The sequence below is a fragment of the Oncorhynchus kisutch genome, linkage group LG4 (genome assembly GCF_002021735.2).
Source record: "Oncorhynchus kisutch isolate 150728-3 linkage group LG4, Okis_V2, whole genome shotgun sequence".
Classification (NCBI taxonomy): domain Eukaryota; kingdom Metazoa; phylum Chordata; class Actinopteri; order Salmoniformes; family Salmonidae; genus Oncorhynchus; species Oncorhynchus kisutch.
In genome coordinates this window covers 82249417-82263532 of record NC_034177.2, presented here as the reverse complement: position 1 = coordinate 82263532, position 14116 = coordinate 82249417, and the positions used below count along the sequence as shown (strand labels likewise).

Sequence of the window (14116 nt, the reverse complement as noted above, 5' to 3'; positions counted from 1 at the left end):
TCGAACACCTTTGGGATGAATTGGAACGCCGACTGCAATCATTAGTGCCCAACCTCACGAATGCTCGTGGCTGAATGGAAGCAAGTTATTGAACAATCCCGAGCGGAGCAGCGGTCTAAGGCACTACATATCAGTGCCTGAGGAGTCACTACAGACCCTGGTTCGATTCCAGGCTGTATCACAACCGGCCGTGATTGGGAGTCCCATAGGGCGGTTAGGGTTTGGCCAGGGTCAATAAGAATGCCCAGTTAAATAAAAGGTTAAAAAAATATTTAAATAAAGTACCCGCAGCAGTGTTCCAACACCAAGTGGAAATTCTTCCCAGAAGAACAGAGGCTGTTATAGCAGCAATAGGGGGAACCAACACCATATTAATGCCCATGATTTTGGATAGCGATGTTTGACAAGCTGGTGTCCACATACTTTTGGTCATGTAGTGTATACGCAAACTGTTCTGGATGGGAAGCATGCAGGCGTCTTAAAATAGTTTCCTCTCTCCACCCCTTCGCTCTCATTCTACCTCTCATAAGACTGTCAGTCAGACAAAAGCCAGACACACCAGCAAAGTCTTTTCATTCAGGTATTGTTGAGTGTTGTTTACAAACGTCACAGACCAATACATTCCGCTAAACACATCACCTTGTATTATATGGCTCAGCTTGGATTAAAGCATGAGCTGCCGGAATATTACAGTGAGCTCCTAAAGAAGCATCAGAACGTTACTGGTAGAGGCAGCTCCTCCTGGAAACATCATCTCATTCTCCATCCCACCTGAGATACTGATACCTGTAGAGACAGAGTGCCAGTGTAGGTGTTGGCTTTTGCCAATCAACTAAAAACCATAGTATTTAGTACAAGACTTAATTGAATCAGTTGTGATACTGATCTTTGGCAAGATTGAAATCCTGCATCTACATGGGAAGATGACCAACTGTTGCTGTAGACTAAAGAGACACGGTAAATAGCCTTACTAAGGGTCTTTTTCAGACTGGGCCATTAATAACAATAAGCAGGTGATGCACTGACCTCTACTGGTGGGGCAGGGTACTAGGCTACTGATTAGTGGGCGGCTGACTGATGGGCATACTCACCCAGAGACTGTTTCGTCTTAAAGATGGTCAACGTGGCGATCTCATGTCCTGAACTGGTACAGGTGGTATGTTTCCATGGTGACCATTCTGCGATTGCCCTGGCGAATATCTGTTCACTTGTTTCCCCTTCCCAGTCTGTCCCAGTCTGGCTGAAGCTGGAAACCACCATGGTAGTCTGGAGAGAAGATATACATGACATCATACATATTAGCAGACACACGCAAAGACAGACACAGTCCTTTAACCCCAGGAGACAAACAGTATTGTACTATAGTTTTACACCCTCCCAGCCCTGGTCAACCCTGTGTTTGACAGTGACAATGCGTGAGAGTTCACTTGCGTCAGTAAACACAAAATGGAGTCCATTCACCCCAGGAACCATCAGCATGTCTCTATCGGAATTCATCACACCCACCTGCTCAGTAACACGAGTAATATTTTGATTTGAATCATTCTGACAATAGAATTATAAACATGAATATATATATATAAAGTGGGGAGAACAAGTATTTGATACACTGCTGATTTTGCAGGTTTTCCTACTTACAAAGCATGTAGAGGTTTGTAATTTGTATCATAGGTGCACTTCAACTGTGAGAGACAGAATCTAAAACAAAAATCCATAAAATCACATTGTATGATTTTTAAGTAATTAATTTGCATTTTATTGCATGACATAAGTATTTGATCACCTACCAACCAGTAAGAATTCCAGCTCTCACAGACCTGTTAGTTTTTATTTAAGAAGCCCTCCTGTTCTCCACTCATTACCTGTATTAATTGCACCTGTTTGAACTCATTACCTGTATAAAAGACACCTGTCCACACACAATCAAACAGACTCCAACCTCTCTACAACGGCCAAGACCAGAGAGCTGTGTAAGGACATCAGGGATAAAATTGTAGACCTGCACAAGGCTGGGATGGGCTACAGGACAATAGGCAAGCAGCCTGGTGAGAAGGCAACAACTGTTGACGTAATTACTAGAAAATGGAAGAAGTTCAAGATGACGGTCAATCACTCTCGGTCTGGGGCTCCATGCAAGATCTCACCTCATGGGGCATCAATGATCATGAGGAAGGTGAGGGATCAGCCCAGAACTACACGGCAGGACCTGGTCAATGACCTGAAGAGAGCTGGGACCACAGTCTCAAAGAAAACCATTAGTAACCCACTACGCCGTCATGGGTTAAAATCCTGCAGAGCACGCAAGGTCCCCCTGCTCAAGTCAGCGCATGTCCAGGCCCATCTGAAGTTTGCAAATGACCATCTGGATGATCCAGAGGAGGAATGGGAGAAGGTCATGTGGTCTGTTGAGACAAAAATAGAGCTTTTTGGTCTAAACTGCACTCGCCGTGTTTGGAGGAAGAAGGATGAGTACAACCCCAAGAACACCATCCCAACCGTGAAGCATGGAGGAAACATTCTTTGCGGATGCTTTTCTGCAAAGGGGACAGGACACCTGCACCGAATTGAGGGGAGGATGGATGGGGCCATGTATCGCGAGATCTTGGCCAACAACCTCCTTCCCTCAGTAAGAGCATTGTTGGGTCGTGGCTGGGTCTTCCAGCATGACAACGAACCGAAACACACAGCCAGGGCAACTAAGGAGTGGCTCCGTAAGAAGCATCTCAAGGTCCTGGAGTGGCCTAGCCAGTCTCCAGACCTGAACCCAATAGAAAATCTTGCGAGGGAGCTGAAAGTCCATATTGCCCAGGGACAGCCTCGAAACCTGAAGGATCTGGAGAAGGTCTGTATGGAGGAGTGGGCCAAAATCCCTGCTGCAGTGTGTGCAAACCTGGTCAAGAACTACATGAAAACATATGATTTCTGTAATTGCAAAAAAAGTTTATGCTTTTCTGATGTATCAAATACTTGTCATGCAATAAAATGCAAATTAATTACTTAAAAATCATACAATTTTCTGGATTGTTGTTTTAGATACTTCTCAAAGCTGAAGTGTACCTATGATAAAAAATTATAGACCTCTACATGCTTTGTAAGTAGGAAAACATGCAAAATCAGTAGTGTATCAAATACTGGCCTCCCTGGTTAAATAAAGGTGTTCTCAACTGGCCTCCCTGGTTAAATAAAGGTGTTCTCAACTGGCCTCCCTGGTTAAATAAAGGTGTTCTCAACTGGCCTCCCTGGTTAAATAAAAGGTTAAATAAAGGTGTTCTCAACTGGCCTACCTGGTTAAATAAAAGGTTAAATAAAGGTGTTCTCAACTGGCCTCCCTGGTTAAATAAAGGTGTTCTCAACTGGCCTCCCTGGTTAAATAAAGGTGTTCTCAACTGGCCTCCCTGGTTAAATAAAAGGTTAAATAAAGGTGTTCTCAACTGGCCTCCCTGGTTAAATAAAAGGTTAAATAAAGGTGTTCTCAACTGGCCTACCTGGTTAAATAAAAGGTTAAATAAAGGTGTTCTCAACTGGCCTCCCTGGTTAAATAAAAGGTTAAATAAAGGTGTTCTCAACTGGCCTACCTGGTTAAATAAAGGTGTTCTCAACTGGCCTCCCTGGTTAAATAAAAGGTGAAATAAAATACTTAAAAAATAAATAATAATAAAGCTGCCAGTTGAATCTCTGACTAACACCCCTTCAGAGCTTTGAGGTAGGCTACTCACTTCTGTAGAGTTCCATCAAACTTGGCAGAGGACAGAAAGACCATCCTGCTTTTGGGGCGCATGCTCAGCCGGTTGACACAGAGACTCAGCACCTGGGAAGAAATGAGTACGCAGTTACCAGAACAGGGCAGGATCCAGCAAACACTACCAACCCGTACACTTAGATATGAAAAGAATATGGCTAAAATGCTGAAAGTCCATCAGAAGGCATGCTGGAGCTATTACCACATGTCAAATACTTTCTAATTCTAGGGGTTGGGGGCTAGTGGTCTCTTCAAGGGAGGGCCCAAGTGATTACAAAATACATTCAAGAGTGGAAATTAAGATTACAAAATACATTCAAGAGTGGAGATTAAGAAATATATATTTACAACGCTACATGATAACACAAGATGAAACCTGAAATAGCAAAGTCTTGGTTAGGCTAATTAACAGTTAACATGAACAGAAATGAAGCATAAAAAGATACATACCCTTTGTTCCAAAGACACTCCAAAGTATGCCAGAAAGAAACTCCTTTGAGGCAGTCCACAAATGGAAGAAGTATGAAGACTTCTTCAAAAAATGTGTTAATCCTCCCAGGATAAAAAAGCAAAAATAAACTAAATAAATCAACCTCCAAAAATGGCTGAAACGAACATCTGCTCAGAAAAATGAATATCACAAAAACATCCACGAAACTGTAAGCACTTGGATAGGAGTCAAAATGAAAAAAATATATAAAAAAATAAACAAAGACCATTCACTAATTTGTCTAAAAAAAGGTAACAAAAACGCCAGGTAGACAAAAAAAAAAGTTGCTTTACATTCTCAGTGTTTACATGGTGTTTCAAAACTATGCGGTAGCGATGTCTCACGGATCCCGGATAGCAAGGACCATTCACTGAAGCAACACTTAGGGGCGAGAGGCAGCACAGTGCCAGCGTAAAATTTTGTATCTTGCAAGTGACAACTACCAGTGGCTACAGCCCTACAAATGGAATACTAGCCTCATTCTGGCATGGGGCCGCTCAGTCTTCAGAGGCTCATGTTGTTTCCTGGAATCAGGGCGGTATATCTTCCTTTCACTAGAGTACATTTTGTATTTACTTTCTTTCCTGCATCTTTCTGGTGCTCCTAATTTTTCTGTGGTGCTTACATTAAATGTTCTTTGAGTATCTTTTTAATCACAATCCATACAGAAAACATTTAAATGTTTCATTCCAGCTAAAATCATAAAAATATAGGCCCAATATCAATTATCTGTGAATATTTCCCCTCTAAAATTGGATACAAAAATCCCATATCCGTCGGGCTCTAGAATAACTGGTATCAAAACACTGTATACAAGCACACCATTCCAGACCGGTTTGCATGTTTTAAAGTTTGAATGGCAAGCAGTAGAAAAAGCTGCAATGCGCATCTGTCACACATTTACTTGCATACCTTGTGATGCAACAGGTGTCAGAGGTACACCTAAGAATGTCAATGAAAGTGTCCTTAAAAATACTTTCACTTCATAGTTGACCGTATAAGAGAAAAGTATGGGTAACTGCAAAGCAAGTGTTGAAGCTGTGTTTTCTTAATCTCTCCTCCTCAAAAAAAAGAAAAAAAGAACTAGCCCACAGATAAGTCACTCCAAAAATGGCTGAAAAACAAACTTACAAAAAGAAAAACATGATCCATAGGTTTTTTACCAATGCCTAGGCCAACTCTTAAATTATCAAAAATATCATTGTTCGCCTTATTTACATCAAAAAAGAAAGATCAGAAGGTTAATCTACAGAGGCTTTCAACGGTAGAAAAGTTAGGCTCGTCAATGAACATGTCGTTGAAAGAAAAAAGGCTAGAAATAAACCACAGCAAGAACAAATTGAACCAACAGGAGGCCAAGGGAATCTGCAAAATCCACTATTCAAAGACTTAACCGTTAACACAAAAGTATTTGGACACCTTCAAATAAGTGGGTTCGGCTATTTCAGTCACACCCGTTGCTAACAGGTGTATAAAATCTCCATAGACAATCATTGGCAGTAGAATGGCTTTACTGTAGAGCTCAGTGACTGTCAACATGGCACCGTCATAGGATGACACCTTTCCAATAAGTCAGTTTGTCAAATTTCTGCTCCGGTCAACTGTAAGTGGTATTTTGAAGTGGAAACGTCTAGGAGCAACAACGGCTCAGCCGCGAAGTGGTAGGCTACACAAAATCACTGGTAAACTAAAAAAAAAACTGTCCAAGATCAGATTGAGTTGAACAGTCAATAAAAATAATTTCAAAAACTGGGTCTGTCCTCTGACAATATTCTTATAGAATTTTCACAAATGCCTTACTATACTTCATTCTCAAACATTCAATGAATTTATAAAAATGACCATATCTACAAGTGATCACGTGTCAGAAAACGTTTAAAAATATATATAATCTTCCTGGGATGTATATGAACAGATCTAAGATTGCATATTGCTAAAACGCTATCAGTTCTACTTTAAGATTAAAAATGTATTCTGGACTATCATAGAGAAAAGACGCATATCCTTTAGCCTTTTTCCATTCTATTATTAAATATTTACACCATTACCTGTAACTGAAATTTGCGTTTCGTTTTTTTGCAGTTTTGGATGCAACGTCGAGGTCCAGGCCCATTTCCTTGCAGCGTGGGTAGCACTTTTGAACGCCGATTGCTAAGGACATTGTTTAATTTAATCAATTTGACAAAAAGGCTGTAACTTAACAAAATGTGGAAAAAGTCAAGGGGTCTGAAAACTTTCCGAAGGCACTGTATGCAAATAGCTTTTTGCCCATGTAAGAGAGTATTGTCCTGCTTTCATTGTCTTTGGATCAGGAAGTTCAAACAATTATGTTAACCACCCAGGTTCTTCTCTTCTAATGAATCTTGCTTCTGTCCATTTTTAAAGTAATATCGTTACGCATTTTTGCAAAAGAAGATCAAAGTTGTACTCTACAATATCTCAGACATGTTGGCAAGCTCTACTAATCCACTTACTTAAATCCGAAACCTCAACCATTACAGCATTAGTCAGTAAAAATGCAAATCAAGATTATATTTTGCTCCAGTTCCGACATTCAATTAATTCTAAGCCTATTTCTTGGCACTTTCAAATATCTTCCAGCCCATTTTGGGAAAGGTTGAGCAACTGACGACACTGACAAATAAACTCTGAAAAAAAAGAAAATGTCCCCTTTTCAGGACCCTGTCTTTCAAAGATAAATCGTAAAAATCCAAATAACTTCACAGATCTTCATTGTAAAGGGTTTAAACACAGTTTCCCATGCTTGCACAATGAACCATAAACAATTAACGAACATGCAGCTGTGGAACGGTAATTAAGACACTAACAACGTAAAGACTGTAGGCAATTAAGGTCACAGTTATAAAAACTTAGGACACTAAAGACACCGTTCTACTGACTCTGAAAATCACCAAAAGAAAATGCCCATGGTCCCTGCTCATCTGCGTGGACGTGCCTTAGGCATGCTGCAAGGAGGCATGAGGACTGGAGATGTGGCCAGGGCAATAAATGGTAATGTCCGTACTGTGAGACGCCTAAGACAGCGCTACAGGGAGACAGGACGGACAGCTGATCGTCCTCACAGTGGCAGACCACGTGTAACAACACCTGCACAGGATCGGTACATCTGAACATTACACCTGCGGGACAAGTACAGGATGGCAACAACAACTGCCCGAGTTACACCAGGAACGCACAATCCCTTCATCAGAGCTCAAACTATCCGCAATAGACAGAGAGACTGGACTGAGGGCTTGTAGGCCTGTTGTAAGGCAGGTCCTCAACAGACATCACCAGCAACAATGTTGGGCACAAACCCAGTTGTTGGGTTTGGGGTTTGTGCAACAATGTTGGGCACAAACCCCAGATTCGCATTTATCGTCGAAGGAATGAGCATTACACTGAGGCCTGTACCCTAGTGCGGGATCGATTTGGAGGTGGAGGGTCCGTCATGGTCTGGGGCGGTGTGTCACAGCATCATCGGACTGAGTTTGTTGTCATTGCAGGCAATCTCAAAGTTGTGCGTTAAATGGAAGACATCCTCCTCCCTCATGTGGTACCCTTCCTGCGGGCTCATCCTGACATGACCCTCCTGCATGACAATGCCACCAGCCATACTGCTCGTTCTGTGCGTGATTTCCTGCAACACATGAATGTCAGTGTTTTGCCATGGCCAGCAAAGAGCCCGGATCTCAATCCCATTGAGCACGTCAGGGACCTGAAGGATCAGAGGATGAGGGCTAGGGCCAATCCCCTCAGAAATGTCTGTAAACTTGCAGGTGCCTTGGTGGAAGAGTGGGGTATCTTACAGCAAGAACTGGCAAATCTGGTGAGGAGATTTACTGCAGTACTTAATGCAGCTGGTGGCCACACCAGATACTGACTTACTTTTGACCCCCTTGTTCAGGGACACATTCTTCCATTACGGGTTAGTCAGATGTCTGTGGAACTTGTTCAGTTTATGTCTCAGTTGTTGAATCTTGTTATGTTCATACAAATATTTACACATGCTGAAAATAAATGCAGTCGACAGTGAGAGGACGTTTCTTTTTCTGCTGAGTTCATACTCATCCTCTGAATTTTTGACATTGTAGACTTCAGAGGGAAAGTTCAAATGATTTACAATTGGCTGGAAGAGGAGGACTAGTAGGTAGTTCTACATTACAGCCGATTGCTGTAGCAGATGAGGATAGCACAAAAGGTACGGCAGTACCATATTTTGGGAGATTGTTGGCCTGCTGTTGTCGTTCAGTTGGCGTTTGGCTAAATATCTGAAGTTGGGTTGACTTGACTTTCAAAATAACCCTTTTCTGCAATGCGTAGTGACAATTCTGGGAGGCTGAATACATTTCCTGTCAAAATATCAATGGGCGTTGAGCCATTCCATGAACAATCTTTGATTAAATGCTCTTCGTGGCGATAGTGTTGGCCATGATTAGGATATACCAGTCTTGCATCTTGTTCCATTTCTTTTCTCCCCTGAGATTTCTTTGACATTCTTTTAGAAAAATGATCTGAAAGCACTGGGTTTGTTTTTTGTTGCACGGCTTTGAAATCACACTTGGTATTATGAACACTTCTTTCGACATTTCACCCTTTCCCAAGAGCTCAGGTTTGTGTTTCCGAACCGTCACTTTACTCGAAATCCATAATAGAAATTGATAACGTCTCTGATTTTGCAAACTATGATCAAAATTGTATTCTAGAATATCAGAGAGCAAACAAAATACCCACCCATCTTTTCCAATCCAATCTTACCTCAACGATTCTTACGCAAGTATGTATGAACCTCGATAACAACACTGTTAGTCAGTAAATTCAATTCCAGTTTCGTTTGTGCAGGTTTGGATGCAACATCAATGTCCAGACCTACTTCATGAGAGATCGGGTAGCACTCTTACACCCATGTGTGTTAAACGTCACATATGATTGGTTTAAGTTGGTAACATTTTGCTTTGTTTCATCAGCAAAGTGCAAGGTCAATCTTAATCAGAGATGCTCTCTAGCTTGACTTCCAGCAAATTGCCTCCCTTCGACGCCCTGGCTATTAACGTGTCCATTTCTTTTTTTTTCTTCATTAAAGCCAACCTCCTCCTTTTTGTTACTTCTTTCAGCCTTTGGTATTTCGGCTCAAGTGTTGCTGTAGTGGCCTTCTGGTTATTGGAAATCTCTGCAGAATTCCTTTGTTTGCGACGTTTTTTCATGAAAGTATCCTTGTAAAATTCACATCTCCTTTGACCTTGTAACTGTGTCCTTCTCCTCAAAACTGATCCTAACACATCCATAATCTCATGAGCCAGCTCAGTTTTCCCACTTTGTAAATCCAGATCAAAATTTTGTTCCAGAACATCACAGACAACCTGCCTGTAAGTTCCACACACATCTGATGTAAAATCAGCCAATTCTAACATGATATCTCTGGTCAATAGATGCAAGTCAAGTTTATCCTTTTTCACACATTTAGATTTCACATCCAGGTCAAGTCCTTTTTCTTTACAGAGAGGGTAGAGGTACTCCAATGCTTCTTCTATTGTAGTTTCTGTCTGGCCATGTTGAGGATAGATCACATCCAGATCAGCCTCATCCTTTGTGCATATTTCATTAGGTCCCTTTTCAGGGCCAAGGAGTGCAGTCTCATCCGCACACAGTGTTAAAACTGTCTCAGTAAAGAGGCTTTCAGTCTTCACATGCGGAGGAGATATCAAGTCCACAACAGACTCCTCCTTTATACAGACGTCAAAGGGTGTTCGATTTTCTGAGACGCTGCTAATCAAATTGGACCTTGCCCATTTAAGAGAGGAGTCTCTTGCTTTGATTGTCTTTGGATCAGGAAGTTCAAACACTTCTGCTAACCACTCAGGTTGTGTCCTCCTGTGATTTTTTTTCATGTCTTTTAGTTTTAACAAAGTCCGGGCGGAAAAATCATATCGTACTTCATCACCAATACCAAGATCAAAGTTGTATTCTAGAATATCAGAGATAACATGCTGGTGAGCTCTATTAATCTCTTTAGCATATTGAGACACCTCAACCATTACACCATTTGTCAGTAAATGACGATCAAGTTTCTGTTTCGCTCCAGATCCAACATTGAAATCTACACCCAGTTCTTTGCACTTCGGGTATGGAGCTTTCCAAAACCTTCCAAACTGTCTTGGGGTTTTTCTTGAGTAATGGTCACGACACTGCCTTATATACTCATCCTCTATCGTTTTTTGGCATTGCAGTCTTCGTCTTTCATCGCCATTGTAGTCTTCGTCTTCATCAGAAGGAAGGTTGAATGGCTCACAATAATCAGAAAGAATAGGCCTCGGTCTAGTAGATACAGCTAAATTACATCCGCTTTCTGTAGCAGGTGAGGTTAGCACAGAAGGAGTGTCAGTACTATATCTTGCTAGATGAACATTGTCAGCAGGCAAAGGCAATTCATTATTAGTCTGGGTTTGGTTTACGCTAAACACCTGTGAAGTTGGGTTGATTTGAGCTTCAAATGAACCACAGTGAGTGAATTCAGGTTTGGATGCAACATCAAGGCCCAGACCTATTTCATGACAGAGTGGGTAGCAGTCTTTCACCAGTTCTTTAGTGTTAAACGTCACATTTGAATGTTCTAAGTTGGTAACATTTTTCTTTGTTTCATCAGCACAAAGTGCAAGGTCAATCTTATCAGAGATGCTCTCTAGCTTGACTTCCAGCAAATTGCCTCCCTTCGACGCCCTGGCTATTAACGTGTCCATTTCTTTTTTTTTCTTCATTAAAGCCAACCTCCTCCTTTTTGTTACTTCTTTCAGCCTTCGGTATTTTGGCACAAGTGTTGCTGTAGTGAAATTCAGTCTACGGAAAATCCCTGCGGGATTCTTATGTTTGGGTCGTTTTTTCATGAAAGTATCCTTGTCATATCCACATCTCCTTCGCTTTTGTATATCTGTCATTTTCAACAAAGCGTGTAGCTGATGCATAATATCTTCAGCGAGCTCAGTTTTCCCACTTTGTAAATCCAGATCAAAATTTTGTTCTAGAACATCACAGACAACCTGCCTGTAAGTTCCACACACATCTGAGGCAAAATCAGCCAATTCTAACATGACATCTCTGGTCAATAGATGCAAGTCCAGTTTATCCATTTTCACACATTTAGACTTCACATCCAGGTCAAGTCCTTTTTCCTTACAGAGAGGGTAGAGGTACTCCAATGCTTCTTCTAGTGTGGGCATCATTAAGGATTGCTTCATTGTTATGTCTGTCTGAGTGAAGATGGTTTCTGTCTGGACATGTTGAGGATAGATCACATCCAGATCAGCCTCATCCTTTGTGCATTTTTCATTAGATCCCTTTTCAGGGCCAAGGAGTGCAGTCTCACCCGCACACCGTGTTAAAACTGTCTCAGTAAAGAGGCTTTCAGTCTTCACATGCGGAGGAGATATCAAGTCCACAACAGACTCCTCCTTTATACAGACGTCAAAGGGTGTTCGATTTTCTGAGACGCTGCTATGCAAATTGGATCTTGCCCGTTTAAGAGAGGAGTTGGTTGCTTTGAGTGTCTTTGGATCAGGAAGTTCAAACACTTCTGCTAACCACCCAGGTTGTGTCCACCTGTGATTCTTTTTCATTTCTTTTAGTTTTAACAAAGTCCGGGAGGAAAATTCATATCGTACATTACCAACACCAAGATCAAAGTTGTATTCTAGAATATCATAGATAACATGCTGGTGAGCTCTACTAATCTCTCTAGCATATTGAGACACCTCAACCATTACACCATTTGTCAGTAAATGACGATCAAGTTTCTGTTTCGCTCCAGATCCAACATTGAAATCTACACCCAGTTCTTTGCACTTCTGGTATGGAACTTTCAAAAACCTTCCAAACTGTCTTGGGGTTTTTCTTGAGTAACTGACACGACACTGCCGTATATACTCATCTATCGTTTTTTGGCATTGCAGTCTTCGTCTTTCGTCGCCATTGTAGTCTTCATCTTCATCAGAAGGAAAGTTGAACGGCTCACAATCGGAAAGAATAGGCCTCGATCTAGTAGATACAGCTAAATTGCAGCCGCTTTCTGTAGCAGGCGAGGTTAGCACAGAAGGAGTGTCAGGACTATATCTTGCTAGATGAACATTGTCAGCAGGCAATGGCAATTCATTATTGGTCTGGGTTTGGTTTACGCTAAACACCTGTGAAGATGGGTTGATTTGAGCTTCAAATGAACCACAGAGGGTGAATGCATTTGCTATGGGAATATCACTGGACGGTGATCCATGCCATGACTCCTCTTTGAGAAAATGCCCTTCAGATGTGCTAACGGGATCTTGGGCATTACAGAAATAAACCACTTTGACAGCATTATTCTCCCCATCACTTGGGCCTGTCTTTTCAGGGAAAAGACGTAAAATCTGCCCTTGACTTGTTGTTTGGGAACTGATGGAAGGTACATGTGAATGCTCTTTTGGTAAACCCACATAGGAACACAAAGACCATGGGACAGTTGGGGATATTCCCATGTCATTCTCCTCAAGCTTTACATCAATCTCAGAAAGAAAATAACTGTCTGATAAATTGTTGGTAGTTTGGATCACTGTATAGTTATGTTCATATGTTGAATCGGATTTGGTTTCCAGATAACTTGTTTCTGTGTTTCCTGACACTGGAGAATGTGGGTAATCTATACAGGAATTAATTGAATCAGACCAAATGGTTACTTGGGATCTCTCTGCTTCATCGTCCTCTATCTTAACATCCATTTTGCACCAATAAACTACAAAAACAAACTCATCAAAAAGCCCTGATGACAATCTCTAAACTGAACAGTCGATTGTTAGATATCTGACAGAACAACTTATTTTAAAAAGGAAAGTCAACGTCACTTTACGGTCCAACCAGTCACCAGCAGCAATTAGTCATTTATTTAATATTGATAAATACTGTAAGTTCTATTTCAAACCCACCCGGGAAACAGACTCGCTGCTAAAAAAAATATAATTCACCAATTTGCGACTACCCGTGTCTTTCCAATACATACATGGGCTATACAAATTACCATTCAACTGATCTGACCAAGCTAGCCAGCCAACTTCATAGCTAGATAGCTAGCTAAATGACAACAAACGCCTAAATCGTATTTGGCGATGTATCTAACGTTAGCTATTTAGATGTAACTTTTTATTGTGTTTTAACAACTAGGTTAATGCGGTTAGCAACTACTAACCAATCGTTAGCAAGCTAGCTAGTTGTCCATAACATAGCTAGCTAGGGTTAAGTTTGCTACTAGGCTACCTACCTAAAATAACGTAACGTTACCTTTACTGGTGGTGGACTACAGCAAATCCCTTGGCCTGCATTGTGTTTAAAGAAAATCGAGACACAAAAAGATGACTTCACAGATCTGTTCAGCGTTATTTCTTAAAACCGCCTGCTAGCTAACAGCAGCATGCATCGGAGTGGAATTTTTAAGTAGCAACCTCGTCAGGTGGTTGTGGCTAGTTGGGGTACAGCTACAGACGAACGTGACGTTATTCTCCCATCGTGCAATTCGGTTTTGACTATTTCACAGATGATCCGTTATATTGACCAGATACTATAGTGACTAGGGCCCGAAAGGTTGCAAGATAGAATCCCCAAGCTGACAAGGTAAAAATCTGTCGTTCTTCTCCCGAACAAGGCCGTTCCTAGGCTGTCATTGTAAATAAACATTTGTTCTTAACTGACTTGCCTAGTTAAATATATATATATATATATATATATATATTTTTTTTAAATAAATATATTTTAATAAATAAGGCTGCAGTACGGTGATCACCACTGACCCAGATATGCCAAGACCCTCAAAATGCCTTATACCTGTGGTGGCATCGGTGTAGATGATCAGGTCCTGTACATATCCTGTCAGA

The 14116-nt window shown here is 41.2% G+C and overlaps 1 protein-coding gene across 3 annotated transcripts; it reads right to left on the bottom strand.

The window, feature by feature from the left end:
* Nucleotides 1-556: 556 nt before the first annotated feature.
* On the bottom strand, nucleotides 557-13785 carry LOC116374038 (uncharacterized). 3 transcript variants are annotated; one of them, XR_004209867.1, is made up of 5 exons: nucleotides 13527-13785; nucleotides 4190-4357; nucleotides 3717-3808; nucleotides 1092-1266; nucleotides 557-786 (listed from the first exon to the last, which is right to left on the bottom strand). XR_004209867.1 is itself a non-coding variant. In XM_031823807.1 (4 exons), exon 1 carries the CDS (start codon nucleotides 12968-12970, stop codon nucleotides 9215-9217), a length of 3756 nt encoding a protein of 1251 aa, XP_031679667.1. In that variant the 5' UTR covers nucleotides 12971-13515; the 3' UTR covers nucleotides 557-786; nucleotides 1092-1266; nucleotides 3717-3808; nucleotides 4190-9214. The 3 variants fall into 3 exon arrangements, 1 of the variants encoding a protein (XP_031679667.1); XR_004209868.1 differs by having other exon boundaries at nucleotides 4190-4291; nucleotides 13527-13779; XM_031823807.1 differs by lacking the exon at nucleotides 13527-13785 and having other exon boundaries at nucleotides 4190-13515.
* Between the last annotated feature and the right edge of the window lie 331 nt (nucleotides 13786-14116).

Bases quoted from the DNA above. Each gene is read 5' to 3' on its own strand.
- LOC116374038 (XM_031823807.1), bottom strand. From the start codon at position 12,970: ATGGATGTTAAGATAGAGGACGATGAAGCAGAGAGATCCCAAGTAACC.